The sequence below is a fragment of the Conger conger genome, chromosome 16, assembly GCF_963514075.1.
Source record: "Conger conger chromosome 16, fConCon1.1, whole genome shotgun sequence".
Taxonomy (NCBI): Eukaryota; Metazoa; Chordata; class Actinopteri; order Anguilliformes; family Congridae; genus Conger; species Conger conger.
In genome coordinates, this window is record NC_083775.1 from 24,581,966 (window position 1) to 24,595,940 (window position 13,975).

The 13,975-nt window shown below is 45.3% G+C and overlaps 1 protein-coding gene across 4 annotated transcripts; it reads left to right on the plus strand.

The window, feature by feature from the left end:
- The first annotated feature begins 7,270 nt into the window (after positions 1-7,270).
- Positions 7,271-13,648, plus strand: aimp2 (aminoacyl tRNA synthetase complex interacting multifunctional protein 2). Of its 4 annotated transcripts, XM_061223018.1 has the most exons (5): positions 7,653-7,686; positions 8,945-8,985; positions 9,261-9,470; positions 11,093-11,327; positions 12,920-13,648. In XM_061223018.1, exons 1-5 carry the CDS (start codon positions 7,668-7,670, stop codon positions 13,306-13,308), a joined length of 894 nt encoding a protein of 297 aa, XP_061079002.1. In that variant the 5' UTR covers positions 7,653-7,667; the 3' UTR covers positions 13,309-13,648. The 4 variants fall into 4 exon arrangements, with proteins under 4 accessions (XP_061079003.1, XP_061079001.1, XP_061079004.1 ...); XM_061223019.1 differs by lacking the exons at positions 7,653-7,686; positions 8,945-8,985 and adding an exon at positions 7,271-7,425; XM_061223017.1 differs by lacking the exons at positions 7,653-7,686; positions 8,945-8,985 and adding an exon at positions 7,286-7,533.
- The last annotated feature ends 327 nt before the right edge of the window (positions 13,649-13,975 follow it).

The following is a 13,975-nucleotide window of genomic DNA, read 5'->3' on the forward strand; positions in this document are numbered from 1 at the left end:
GTGAATAAGAAGAAAGTAAAATTTGAAATTGACACAGGGTGTAGTGTGAGCATCATGAATGAAATGAAGTTTAATGAGACGTGGGAAGAGAAACAACGCCCGTCAATAAAACAAACCAAACTCTCACTCAAATCATATACAGGAGAGAAAATTAAAGTAGTAGGAGTGGCTGAAGTGGAAGTAAACTATGCCCAACAGGTGAAGACGTTGTCCCTAGTGGTGGTGAAAGGTACTGGACCTAGCTTGTTAGGAAGAGGATGGCTAGAGGCCCTGAAGCTGAAGTGGGATGAGATAAAGCATGTGAGGACACAGACACAGAGATTACCAGAAGTGCTCATGAAACATGAGGATGTTTTCAAGCAAGAACTTGGCATGTTAAAAGGCATGAAAGCCACAATTCGTGTGTCTGCTGAAGCCCGTCCAAAGTTTTACAGGTCCCGCTCAGTTCCGTACGCCATGAGGGTGAAAGTAGAAGAGGAGATAGGGAGACTTCTGAAGGAGGGCATTATAGCATCTGTTAAGTATGCTGAGTGGGCGGCGCCCATTGTACCCGTCCTGAAGCCGGATGGTTCAGTCAGGATATGTGACGATTACAAACTAACAGTAAACGGTGCCTCTTCACTAGAGCAATACCCTATTCCCCGCGTTGAAGACCTGTTCAATACACTAGCAGGAGGGAAACAGCTCGATTTAAGCCATGCCTATCAACAGATTTTCATGGATGACGAGTCCAAGAAATACCTAACAATAAACACACACCGAGGCCTGTTCACCTACAATAGGCTGGCGTTCGGAGTATCCTCAGCACCTGCTATTTTTCAGAGAACGATGGAAAGTCTGTTACAAGGCCTGCCTAGAGTAGTCGTTTATTTAGACGACATATTATTGTCCGGGAGAGATGAATCCGAACACCTGAGCACATTGGACGAGGTGCTCAGGCGACTCAAAGAAGCCGGTCTGCGACTTCACAGACGTGTGCATTCTTACAGGCCTAAGTGGAGTACTTGGGTCACAGGATCAATGCTGATGGTCTGCACCCAGTACAGAGTAAGGCGAGAGCCATCGAAGAGGCCCCACTGCCAACCACAGTGACTGAGCTTAAGGTATATCTAGGCCTGTTAAATTACTGTAACAAGTTTCTCGCTAATCTTGCCACACGTTTAGCTCCATTACACCAGCTGCTAAGGAAAGATGCTCCATGGACCTGGAAAAAAGAACAGGAGGATGCTTTCCGTGTGTGCAAACAGCTGCTGAAATCAGCCAAAGTCCTGGGTCACTATACAGCAGACAAAGAGTTGGTGCTGGCATGTGAAGCCTCACCGTACGGCGCTGTCTGTCGGCGCTGTGCTGTCACACGTCATGGCGCTGTGCTGTCACACGTCATGGGAGATGGGAGTGAAAAGCCATTAGGCTTCATGTCACGCACACGGACACCAGCCGAGAAGGGCTACTCGCAGCTCGATAAGGAGGGGTTAGCCATCATGTTCGGAATCAAGCGGTTCCATAAATACATCTACGGACGTACATTCACAATCAGCACTGACCACAAACCGCTAATATCGCTTTTCCATGAGAAGAAGCCAGTGCCACAGATGGGGTCACCAAGAGTGCAAAGGTGGGCAACACTGCTGAGAGCTTACGAGTACAAAATCATGTACAAACCCGGCAAGGAACACGCCAATGCAGATGCACTGAGCAGGTTGCCACTGCCACAAACAGAGGAGGAAGACAACACAGAACAAGTCCTAATGCTAGATGTGATGGAAGATCCACCTATCACAACAGCACAAGTAAAGCAGTGGACAGCAAAAGACAAGACACTCTCTCAAGTGTTACTTTGGTGTCTGAAAGGATGGCCAAAAGAGATAGAAACGGCATACAAACCCTACAGTCAGAGAATACTGGAACTGAGTGTGAAAGATGTGTGCTCTGGGGGGCGAGAGTGGTTGTTCTGAAGAGGGGAAGGGAAGCCATCTTGAAACAACTGCACCACACACACCCAGGTATATCTAGGATGAAGGGCTTAGCACGTTCGTACATATGGTGGCCAGGGATAGACTCCAACATTGAAAGGGAAGTACAGCCCTGCCACACATGTCAGGAAAACAGGAAGTCTCCAGCCGCAGCGCCTCTCCACCCCTGGGAGTGGCCTGAGACACCCCTGGAACAGACTGCACATAGATTATGATATCCCTCACCTAGGTAAGATGTTTCTTTTCATTGTAGACGCACACTCCAAATGGATTGACGCATATCCAACGAATACTGCAACAAGCCAAGCAACTATCGAAAAGCTCAGACAGTGCTTTAGCATGCACAGACTGCCCCAGACAATTGTATCTGACAACGGAACTTGTTTCACAAGCCAAGAATTCGAGACATTCCTGAAACAGAATGGCATACAGCACGTGACATCTGCGCTCTTCCACCCGGCATCAAACGGCCTGGCCGAAAGCGCCGTGCAGACATTCAAACAAGGTAGAAAGAAAATAAAAGGAGACACTTTAGAAACAAAAATAGCAAGATTTCTGTTCAATTACAGAATCACACCGCAAACCACTACTGGCTTGTCACCAGCGGAAATGCTGATGTCCAGGAGACTACGTTCAACACTGGATCTTCTACTGCCGGACGTGAAGTCAAAGATACGTAAGAAACAACTTAAACAAAAGGAACAACATAACGCACAAAGTAAGTGGAGAAGTTTTTCCCTTGGTGATGAGGTGTACATCCGTAACTACAGCTACGGGCCCAAGTGGGTACCAGCGGTCGTGGAGCAGAACACAGGACCTGTATCCTACACGGTACAGACAGCAGATGGACGCGTCATGAGACGTCATGTTGACCAAATCCGGAGACGGCATGCAAGAATGACCGACGAGACATCCATGCTGGATGTGATGGAGAAGCCTACCACTCTTCAGGAGCCAGAGCAAGCAGCTGAGGCCTTGTCTGCAGACTCAACAGTCCCTGCTTCAGTGGAAGGAGAAGTCTCTGATCCTGCTGAGACAGTTGCGGTTCACCCTCCAGAGACTGAGGTTAAAGCTCACCCGAGTAGTTTACTCTTAAGGGGGGAGGGATGTGGTATACTGACTACCTGTTTATTATACTTACCTGCAGTACCACCCCACACCATAAGGAGGTACAGTTGACCCCTAAGGTTATCAAGTTGATGGGTTGACAGATAGAGATTAAGAGTGATAACTGCAGTGACACATTGGTGAATCTGTAAGCTACGTGAGACTGAATAAAAACCGGTAAACTCAAGTACAGTGAAACTACATCTGTTCAATAAACCCACGTTATCACACACCCCTAACAATTATTCAAAATAAAATCAAACAAAGTGAAAATTGGCAATAAAATTTTAGTTTAGTTACTCTCAGTCCAAAGGAACTATATTGTATCATTCCATAACTTTCACTAGCATATAAAAATGAGGGAACAAGCATGCACAATCCCTTTGTCAACCATTAGCCTGGGAAAAGCCAAAGAAGCATCAATTCAGAAAATGCAGTTGGGTAATGGGTACAAAAAATACATAAAAATGGATAAACATACCACTTGGCACTGTAAGGGCGGTAATAAAAAGGTGTAAAACATAGGGAATGGTTTTTTTTTTAGGTAAATACATTTTTTATGTGAAATAATGTAAGATTCCATTGAATAATTTATAAACCACACTGTTTTACACTTGTTGGGAAATAAAGCTTACGTCAATAACTATTTTCTTTTAAGCTTACAGCCTTTTTTGTGCATATTTTTCAAGGGTGCCAATAATTCAGGAGCCCACTGTATGTGTGTGTGTGTGTGTGCACGCGTGTGTTTATGCGTGTGTATGCAGTATGTAAAAGTACTACAAGTACCAGGCTACTCCACCCTTAGCCATAGCATTGCATAATTTTTAACTTTAGTCTTCCTCAAATATGGGGATGTCAGAAAATTAGATCATTTTGATTTGATTAGATTTTTGATTTGATATCTTTATTTCGAACATAGTTACTAAAATAGTAACAAAACAGAAAGAGTCATTAAAAACAAATGAACAACAAAATATAAAAAGACATCATAAATTCCCTCCACCAGCACTTCATCTTAAACCTATTTACATGTGTGAAAAGCAGTAGGAAGAAGTAACACTTATGTACTCCTACCCCTTTAATCCCTAAACACATCAAACAATAATAGATATACAAAAAATATACATTTCCAAAAGAAACATTCATTTACAAAAATTATAAATATACTTACATGCCCCTATACATTCATTCAAACACGTCTATATGTTTACCCATTTTTTTGAGTCAAATGTTCAAGGAAACAGATCTCACTTTGGGACAGCTAATGCGTTTCCTCAGATCTTCTGACCACTGGGGTTCGAATGAACAGAACACAAACAGTGATGAGGTTCACGGTGCTTTTACAGTTAGCTGTTACTGTGGGAGCCTGTGTTTGGTTTCGCTTGACGCCCTTGTTCTGGCATGATTCTGCAAACCACAGCCGGTCTCCGCTTCCCTGGTCGACATGGCAACAGGCCACTGGATCCTCCCATTGTTTAACAAGTTTCTGGGTGGCCACACGGGGCTGATGTCAGGACCTCGCAAAACCTTGAATAATTTACAGTGGACAAGTCCTGTGAACACCAAACTCAACCGTGGCTTTTAATTAAATTTCCTTCTGTGTTTGTGAGTGTGAAGAAGTGACACGCCTGTTTGCGACACCAATTGTTATTTTCGTTCCGCGTTCACATCGAATGGCACATGTGGGGCGCAAATTTTCCATCCTTCTTAAAAATTTTTTTTTCTAAATGGCTTTGTCCATAGTACATTTCGATAAACTACACTACCAACACTGTACATGCTGGGTTTAGCTTCTTTAGCTTCTTATGTTTGAACTGCAATTATATGACAGGTTTTATAGAAGTCAGATTTCCCTACCGAGTTTCTAGACTTCTGGAAAACAAATTATTGCATGTTCTGCATTAAAGAGTTACATGTTAGAGTTGCAGACCATGGTCTGGTGTAGCAGGCAAGCATACTGCACACAGCAGTAAGTGAATATGTGAGGTCATGCACTCATTTGGCTAAGAGGTCACATTACATTACAACCATGTTGCAGATTCTCTTATCCAGAGTGATGAAGAGCAGTGGAGAACATCAGTGTTACGTTTAGACCGGTAGTCTTACACAGCTATACCTATAACATCAGCCAGAGGGGGCAGAAACATATGGTACTCATGACGTGGAAGTGCAGGTATGCAGGGGTGAGGTGCCAGATGTCCAAAGGCAGCAGAATGGAAAGGTGTAGGGCCTGATGATCTTTTGAAGCTGTTCCTTTAGCCACCTAATAGGCCGGCAACAATGTTTTGAATTTGCTGCAAGCTAAGGGAGATAGCCAGGTGAGTGACATGGTTGAGTTCAGACCAGCAGCAGCACTCTGGAAGAGGTGCAGAGATCTGATGGCGCAGGCAGAGAGGAGGAGGTTGGCAAGAACACTCTGGCAAAATGGGTTTGTTGGACAGCAGAACAAGACATGTTTCCATGACTGAAAGAGGACAGGAACCAAAAAAAAAGTACACAAGGACCAGTGAAGCCATCAGTGCGCTTTTCATCAGCTAGCCTAAAAGTGTGAGTGAGAAACACACAAGCCTAGCCTTTTATGTGCTGCAAGCTTCTGCAAACATGACGAGCTGAAACAGGCAGGTGCCTGTCCTCCTCCCTGCCTCGGGCCCACAACATTACTGACATCTCCCTTCAAACCAGGAATGGCTTTGAAAAGCAGTGAAGAAGAGACTACTGTCTGTGGTCCTCAAGGCCTCCCAGGCTTCATAATACAGTAGGGATGTGTGACCATCACCCCTACAAGCATCACACAAACATTTGACCTTTTTCACACTTTCACTGGCTGGGTAATGGCAGACTCCAAATCTCCCACCAACTATACCGAAACTTCTTACCCTGTCATACCCTGGCCTGTGAGATATACTGTGATATTACACCATGCTGTAATAGGACTTAAGGCCATTTCTGTCACAAAGATATGATGGTAATAATAACGTTTTATGACTTTCTTATGTTATCCTTGATCAACCTCAGCAGAATCAATCAAAACTGAGTACAGTAGAGCTATTTCAACTTTCTCTGGATATATTTGTCTTAAGAGTAAGATTGAAAATAATGCTTATAAGAGCAGAGGAGGAGGGAGATTCTGTATTTCACCCAGGCACCTTCACCTTCACAAGTACAATATGTCAAACGATTAATCAGCGTTCCAGGTCAAATAGCTTCCAGCTCAACAGGCTGGACTCTAATCACCAAGGACTTTGATATTAGAAAAGGTGGTGTTACGCTGCCCTCTACTGGAAATGTGCTGTATGATTAATGATCATATCACGTCACATTAATGGCCTTTATAAATGGGTGTTCAATTTCCTTTTTGGAGAGTATTTGTCTTCTCACTGAACTGAATGGATGACATGTACACATCCCTTTCCTTCCTGTTTATGAATAATGATTATGACTTGACAGAAATGCACTGCCACCTGCAGGCAGAGCCAGGTAGGACTACTTCTTGGTTGTAAATATGAGCACTGATGGAATGTACTGTATACGGGTACATTACATTACATTAATGGCATTTGGCAGACGCTCTTATCCAGAGTGACGTACAGTTGATTAGACTAAGTAAGAGACAATCCTCCCCTGGAGCAATGCAGGGTTAAGGGCCTTGCTCAAGGGCCCAACGGCTGTGATCGTATTGTGGCTACACCGGTAATCAAACCGCCGACCTTGCGGGTCCCAGTCATGTTCGATAACCACTAGGCTACAGGCCGCCCCACATTTTATTTAATGACACAAATGCTATTTTCTTAGAAATGATCTATCATCCAGTTAAAACTGAGACCTAGACAATAGTAACCCTTTGTCTCTTGTGGATCAGAGCCTGCATAAGTGCATCAGGCACATAGACTTACAGTATAATGAGACCAGCTATTTATGGCCTGGCAACAGTGAAGAGAGTGTACGGGCTTGATACTATAACCCCAAGAGTTCAGGTCACAAATCCAGTCTGTAACCTGTTGTGGTTTCCACAAGGCTGGATGAATTTATTGAACTCTGGAGCGCTGTGGTTAGCGGTGGTGTGAAATGGACTATTTAAAAACAATGTGAATACACGCTGGCTCAAAACTGAAACCGAAAATAGTACAGGCATCTACATATTAGAGGTAGCCACAGATCTTGTAAATTCGCACAATCTTTGTTTGTGAAATTTCATACCGGATGTGACATCATAGAGATTAGCCTCTTTCCTTTGGTGAACCGGGACGCGAGCATACGGGTAGCTCGTGGGCGAAAGTGGATTTTAAGGAGTCCCAACCTTTTTTTGTTTTCGAGGTAGTCGCCTGAAGTCATGCCCATGTACCAGGTAAAGCCGACCAGTGGTGGTGACATAAAGATTGATTTACCAACCTGCATGTACAAGTTACCAAATGTCCACGCGTCAAGAAGCGACTTCGGCGAGCATGCGCATCAGGTAACTTCCAGTCGGCCATGGGGATGCTGAAAGCCATGCAGTGCACAAAACGAATAAGCTAACCAGCTAGCTAGCTGATGAGTAACGTTAGCTTTCGAATAAAACAGCCCAAAGCTAGTTACATTGAAAGGTGTATGTATACGTATGCAGAAGGTAACTAAATTTACACTCTTAAAATTATGAAATAATGACCTCCTAACGCTGTCATGCACTTTGATTGCATGATTAGGGGGTCGGATTCGCCTCCCCGCAAAACATCCATTAACGTACTGATTAGCGTGTTAGTACTATCGGAGTGTAATCTAATTTGCTTAAATCATTATTTGTTATGCAGTCCTTTATTTCTCTAACGTTATGAGCGTTGACACAAGTAGGTAGCTAGCTCGCTCGATTAAGTTGGCTGTCTGCCACAGACACACATTCATTTGTCTTTGATAGCAGTTCCAGTACCAGCATGCGTAGCTAGCAAATTTGCTGCATAGACAAGCTAGTCAAACCTGCGGCTGATGCAATCCTGCCTGCGGGTTTTCAGGACGTTAGAAAATGTGTTCGCGACAGTCACAGTTCAAGGCAGTCTTGGCATGATATCTTCACTGGAAATTTTACTTTCACTTAGCCTTGGGTCGAATCGTATAGATTATGGTTGGTGTTGTACGACTGACCACTTGAGATAGGGAAGCGTTAAGACGCTTATACACTCAGTGAACACTCTATTTCGTGTTTATTTGCCAACTGCATATTTTGGAAGTCTGTCACCAACAATCATTCCACGGTTAATGTCACTTGCATCACATCTCTTCCCCATTCTGATGTTTGGTCTGAACAACAACTGAACCTCTTCACCATGTCGGCATGCATTTGATATTTGCATTAACAAGCTGTTTGGCTGCCTGATAAAGCGGTCACTGAGTGCAGACGCATCGTATAATCAATTAATTTTTTTTTTGCACTTTCATTACTACTATACACAATCAAAAGCCCAATACCATAACATTCACATTATGTTTGCGAAATTTCAGTTTACTCAGATTTGATGGCCATGAGTTTAGCTCAACTACCTTGCATAGCTTGCACTGTAGATATGAAAATATCTCCCAGCAAAACTGTGACAGACTGGGGTATAAGCATGTGAAAATCAGAAAGGTCATGTTTTATGCCTGTTGGCAATATGCAAGTTATACTTGCTGCCGAAGTATTTGGCCCCGAGCTTCTGTTGTTGTCAAACCGGGATCCTTTCGGTTAACACCCAGAAGCGCTGAACAGATGCGGAACATAATGTGCCATACATTTTATGAAGACTAGCCAGAGAGCAGTGAGGCTAGAACGCTCTGACTTGAGACATATCAGTTGGATGGTCCTGTTCTCACTCAGTTGTTACACCAATACTATATGGCTTTCTGACGTATATCAGATTGGAGGTCTGCGCTTGGTGAATTTGACCTGCAGCATTTGGTGAGCGCTCACAGGAGGGACCTGTGGTTGAGTTTTACTTTCTCTCCCTTCTCTCTCTGGCATGCTCCTTCCTGCCTTTCCCCTCCCTTCCCTCCTCCTCTCAAATTCGGCAAAGGAGCATGACATGTTTAAGTACATTGCCATAGCAAAATGGTTCAAATATGACATTAGTGTTTGTTTATACAAGTAAACGAACATGATTGTAGAACGGTGAACAGTGAAATTAATGACAGTAATGTATCTGGATAACCGTGCTGCTCCTCTTCGTCTCTCAGAACGGGGAAGTGGACCCGGCCATGCAGGCGCTGGAGGCCCGGCAGGATGAGATCATGCGCCGGCTCTACGAGCTGAAGGCCGCTGTGGAAGGGATAGCCAAGACCGTGACCACGCCTGACGCAGACCTGGATGCTACCACCATCCCCCAGCAGGGCAGCGCCAGCACCGTGCTCACGGGAACCTCCGATCTGGACTCGCTCCTGGGCAAGGTGAGCTGTGGGCGAGCAAGGGCCTGATTGGGGTTACGGCTTCAAATCGCTCAGGCTGGGTCCGGTTCCGATTCGTATGCTTTCTTCCTATGTTCCATGCTTCAAGGGGGGCGGCCTGTAGCGTGGTGGTCCCCAGACTAGGACACGCAAGGTCGGTGGTTCGATCCCCGGTGTAGGCGCAATAAGATCTGCACAGCCGTTGGGCCCTTGAGCAAGGCCCTTAACCCTGCATTGCTCCTGCTTAGTCTAATCAACTGTACGTCGCTCTGGATAAGAGCATCTGCAATATGCCATTAATATAATGTCAAATGCCAGCAGGTAATATGGAGGCCACTCCAAGTGGGGTTCTGTTCAGTACCCTTCGCTTCGGCCTGGAGCATGGGGCGGAGTTACGCCTGGGCGGAGTGACGCATGTAACCCCGCCCCATAATAGTTTTCATTGGCTTAAACATGTAATGACACTCCACTATCATTTTTATTGGCTCTACCAGTCGTTGCAGTTTATCCCTTTGACACAAGTCTCTGAAACTCGTCTTATTTAGCTTTTGAATATAGAATAACCTGTCAATTGCCTGTCAGCACATAGGAAAACAGCATACATTCGCAAATCAATAGGTCATATAGGCCTCATAATGATATATTTGGATGCGTAGCCTTAATTTACTTGCATATTATTAGTGCACCATATTTAAAGACATGGACAAACAAAAACTAACGGAAGCCTATGTGTTTTCTGGCAATCGCGTTACAGCACATTATGCTTTTCCTGAAATAAATATACACTGTTTTATAAGTTATACGTTTAAAATGTAAGTCTTTATAACTTCTGCCATGGGCATCCGTCCTACATAATTTTTCATTAATTTATTTAGGGGCATGGTTTAATCGATTAATCAGTTAACCAAATTGGACACTTGACCGAAATGGCCAGTTAATCGATGTGAAAATACTGAAAATGCCCATCCCTAATTTATTTATATTTTCTGAATTATCGAGCCTATTTGCTGGAGTACCACGCTGCTTTGTTGCGTTTGTCACAAAACAAGCTAGGGCGGTTGTTATGAATTATTCATGAACGTTCCAAGTCATTCAATGGAAAAAGAAAATGCTTGCGCACTGAGCCATGGTTACTTCCTTTATAGGCTGTGAGGGAGGTTCAGTTTCGTTTTGATTTCTTCATCATCATCTATCCGCCCAGGTAGAGCTGACTGATATTGTGGCCACAATGAACTGGCAGTGTTTTAAGAAGTTTCTGTAAACTTGCAGTAACAATTTCATGTTTCGTGAGGTGAATGTTGTTGGTGTCACGCAAAACCTACCATCTCCAAAAATAACGTTTGTAATGTTTTTCTACCATCACAACATCACGGTATCATTATAGAGGCTATGGTTTAGAGACCTCTTTATTGGTTGGTGAAACACATTTATATAGAGCTGGATAAGAACCTCCATTGTAATGTTTAAGGAGATCCGGATTTTCCTTAACGGCTAACAACGATCATCAAATTGAGCACGCAAATTGGTACCACACACTGTGTCCTGTTTCCAGTAAAGAGTGCTGGGATCCAGAGTGTCGTTGGCATATCCTCCCTAATGACGCTCATGCCTGATGTTAATGGCAGGACCCGGGCGCCCTGAGGGACCTGGTGATAAACGCGCACCCCTCCCGGCCCCCCCTGTCCCTGCTGGTCCTGCACAGTCTGCTGTGCCAGAGGTACCGCGTCCTCTCCACCGTCCATGTGCACTCCTCCATCCCCGCTGTGGCCCCACCACTCCTCACCTGCCTGGGCCCCCGCCACTCCCACAGCTACGCCCGCCAGCACTTCCAGCTGGGCTTCACGCTCATATGGAAGGACGGTAAGAGAGAACTGCCGCCTCGCAGACGGGCAGGGGGGGGTCTGATGTACCGGACAAGGCCGGAGAGGTTAATCAGCCTAGTGCACTTTATTAGACTACTTTTTTTTTTAGACTTCTACTGCTGTAGCCTATCGACTTAAAAAGTTATAATGCGTTTTATGTTCGGAGATGAGTGTATGTACATTTTGGGTATGCGTAGGAAAGGCTGTGTGGTTGGTTCAGTGCTATGCCATGCATGTGTATGTGTACAGACACACAGAAATCTCTGTATCTACCGTATCTAGTGTGGTAGGCTTGGCTTTGGCCGGACAGGTTTAGTGGCATTCTAGAAATTCCATCAATGACCTGACTCCTTATCAGACACACACCAGGACTGTGGAGTGCTTTTCCAGCATGTCTCTTGGCTTGGGCTCCATTAAAACCCTCGCACTGTTTTTAATGTATGAGACATTTGAAATTAAATCTGATATTGCCTTTCAAAAGTATTCGTCCCAAGTTTTCAGATAGGAATTTGAATAGATTGAATGTACATTTTCCCCCCTTCCCTTACACAGTGAATTCCAAATTTACACAGAATGTTCCAAATTCTTTCTTACAATATGATATCTTTCAGATTAACCTTAGTCTTGGTGCGATCTCAGGAATATTGGATATGTCTGACTATTTTGGATTTGTTTCCATGTCTTTGTTTCACCTTGATGTGTAGAATGCTTTACTACAGAAAAAAAATCACCGGTATCATTTATACTGTAATTTGACCTTTCAGGTTGAAAGTTTCAGCATCACAGAAATGTGATCCAAAGGGCTGCATACTTCCTGAAGGGCCTAATTACAGCATGTGCCATTTTGTTAAGGCCAAGACTGCATTGCTGTCGTGCATGGGGATTTTTTTCCCCGAATGCACTCGTTTCCGTTTAATGCAGGTTTAATTAATTTGATACCCATCGCCTTGCACAGCCTTATTTCCTTAAAAGACAGGGCTCCAGTGTTTTTCTTAGAAGTAGGTTAATTGTGATTTCATACGCATAATGCGTAGAGCAGAGTGGCCTGGTTACTTCAGTTGCCTCCGGAAATATTTCTAGATCTTTTCTAACAGATGTGCAGCACTGTTTGATATAACAAGTTTGGTTATGCAGTGGATTACGCAGCCACCTAACACTTCATCCTATCTGTCACTCCCTCTGGCTCTTTCCCTTGATCTCATTCCACTTCTCCTTCTCACCCTCCCATCCGCACACTCACCTCACTTTCTCCACTCTTCCTCTTCACCCCCCCCAATTTGTCTTCTCCCCCTCTCTCACCTCTCCCCCTCTCACCTCTCGCTCATCCCCCCTTCTCTCTGTGCCTCTCTGGCGTTGGCTCTCCCCCCGTCTCCCTCTGGCTCTCCCCCCTGTCTCTCCCCCCGTCTCCCTCTGGCTCTCCCCCCTGTCTCTCCCCGTCTCTCCCCGTCTCTCCCCGTCTCTCCCCCTGTCTCTCCCCCTGTCTCTCCCCCTGTCTCTCCCCCTGTCTCTCCCCCTGTCTCTCCCCCTGTCTCTCCCCCTGTCTCTCCCCCTGTCTCTCCCCCCTGTCTCTCCCCCTGTCTCTCCCCGCAGTGCCTAAGACACAAATGAAGTTCAGCGTGCAGACGATGTGCCCAGTGGAGGGGGAGGGGAACGTGGCGCGCTTCCTGTTCGGCCTGCTGTCCCCGGGGCCCCGCGAGGCGGCGGCCGCCACGCTGTCAGACGCCTGGGTCGACACGGCGCTCTTCCAGCTCTCAGAGGGCGGGGCCAAGGAGCGGGCGGCGGTCCTGCGCGCGCTCAACGCCGCTCTGGGGCGGAGCCCCTGGCTGGCGGGGGCGGAGCTCTCCCTGGCCGACATCGTGTGCGCCTGCTGCGTGCGACAGTCCGGCTCCGCCCCCTCTGCCCCGCCCAACGTGCAGAGGTGGCTGAAGTCCTGCGAGAACCTGGGCCACTTCGGGCAAGCCTACGCCCTTATGCACTGACCCCGCCCACATACACCCTCACCCCCTCCCCACCCTGTTCTGCGACTCAGTATTTCTGGTACCCAACAAAGCGAAAACTCGGTTGGCACTGGGCAATGATCTGAATATAACTCTAATGTTGTAAGATGTCATCCCCCCCCTCCCCCCCACCTTGTGCCTCTATAACCTCGTAATATCCGGTGTGTGTGGTGTTTTCTTTGGAATCGGAAACCCAGCTCTCTGGTCGAGTTTCAGCAAAGGAAAAAGGGACCTGCTGCTCTGTGAAGCAGTATGTGAACTAATTTTGAAGCAATTTATTTTGTTGTTTCTTAAAATCTATTAAAATTTTCATTTTGAACTTAAGAAATGTTGGTTTTTGTGTTTTTGTTGTATTCTGTGGTTAATCTTCTGTTTGTCAAGGACTATTGTGCTGTGTCAGAAAAGTTAATTTGTTTGTCAATGGCTAGACTGGGATTTAATTGGATTGGCAAAAACTATGAGAAATTTGGTTCTGAATGGTTGCTTAACATTGCCAATAGTTTCAAGTGAATTGCTGTTTAATATTACCACTCTGAAAATAGGTATCTGGCACCCTCTAGTGTCTGTTTGGCACCCCTCTCTTAAAGAAAAAAAGCCTTATGCCTTGATCATTTTTAGGGAAACCTGCATCATGCTTTGAATATTCCCA

Coding starts and splice junctions, on each gene's coding strand:
- aimp2 (XM_061223017.1), top strand. CDS start 7,411: ATGCCCATGTACCAGGTAAAGCCGACCAGTGGTGGTGACATAAAGATT. Junction 7,534..9,260: donor TCGGCGAGCATGCGCATCAG/GTAACTTCCAGT, acceptor TTCGTCTCTCAG/AACGGGGAAGTGGACCCGGC. Junction 9,471..11,092: donor TGGACTCGCTCCTGGGCAAG/GTGAGCTGTGGG, acceptor TGTTAATGGCAG/GACCCGGGCGCCCTGAGGGA.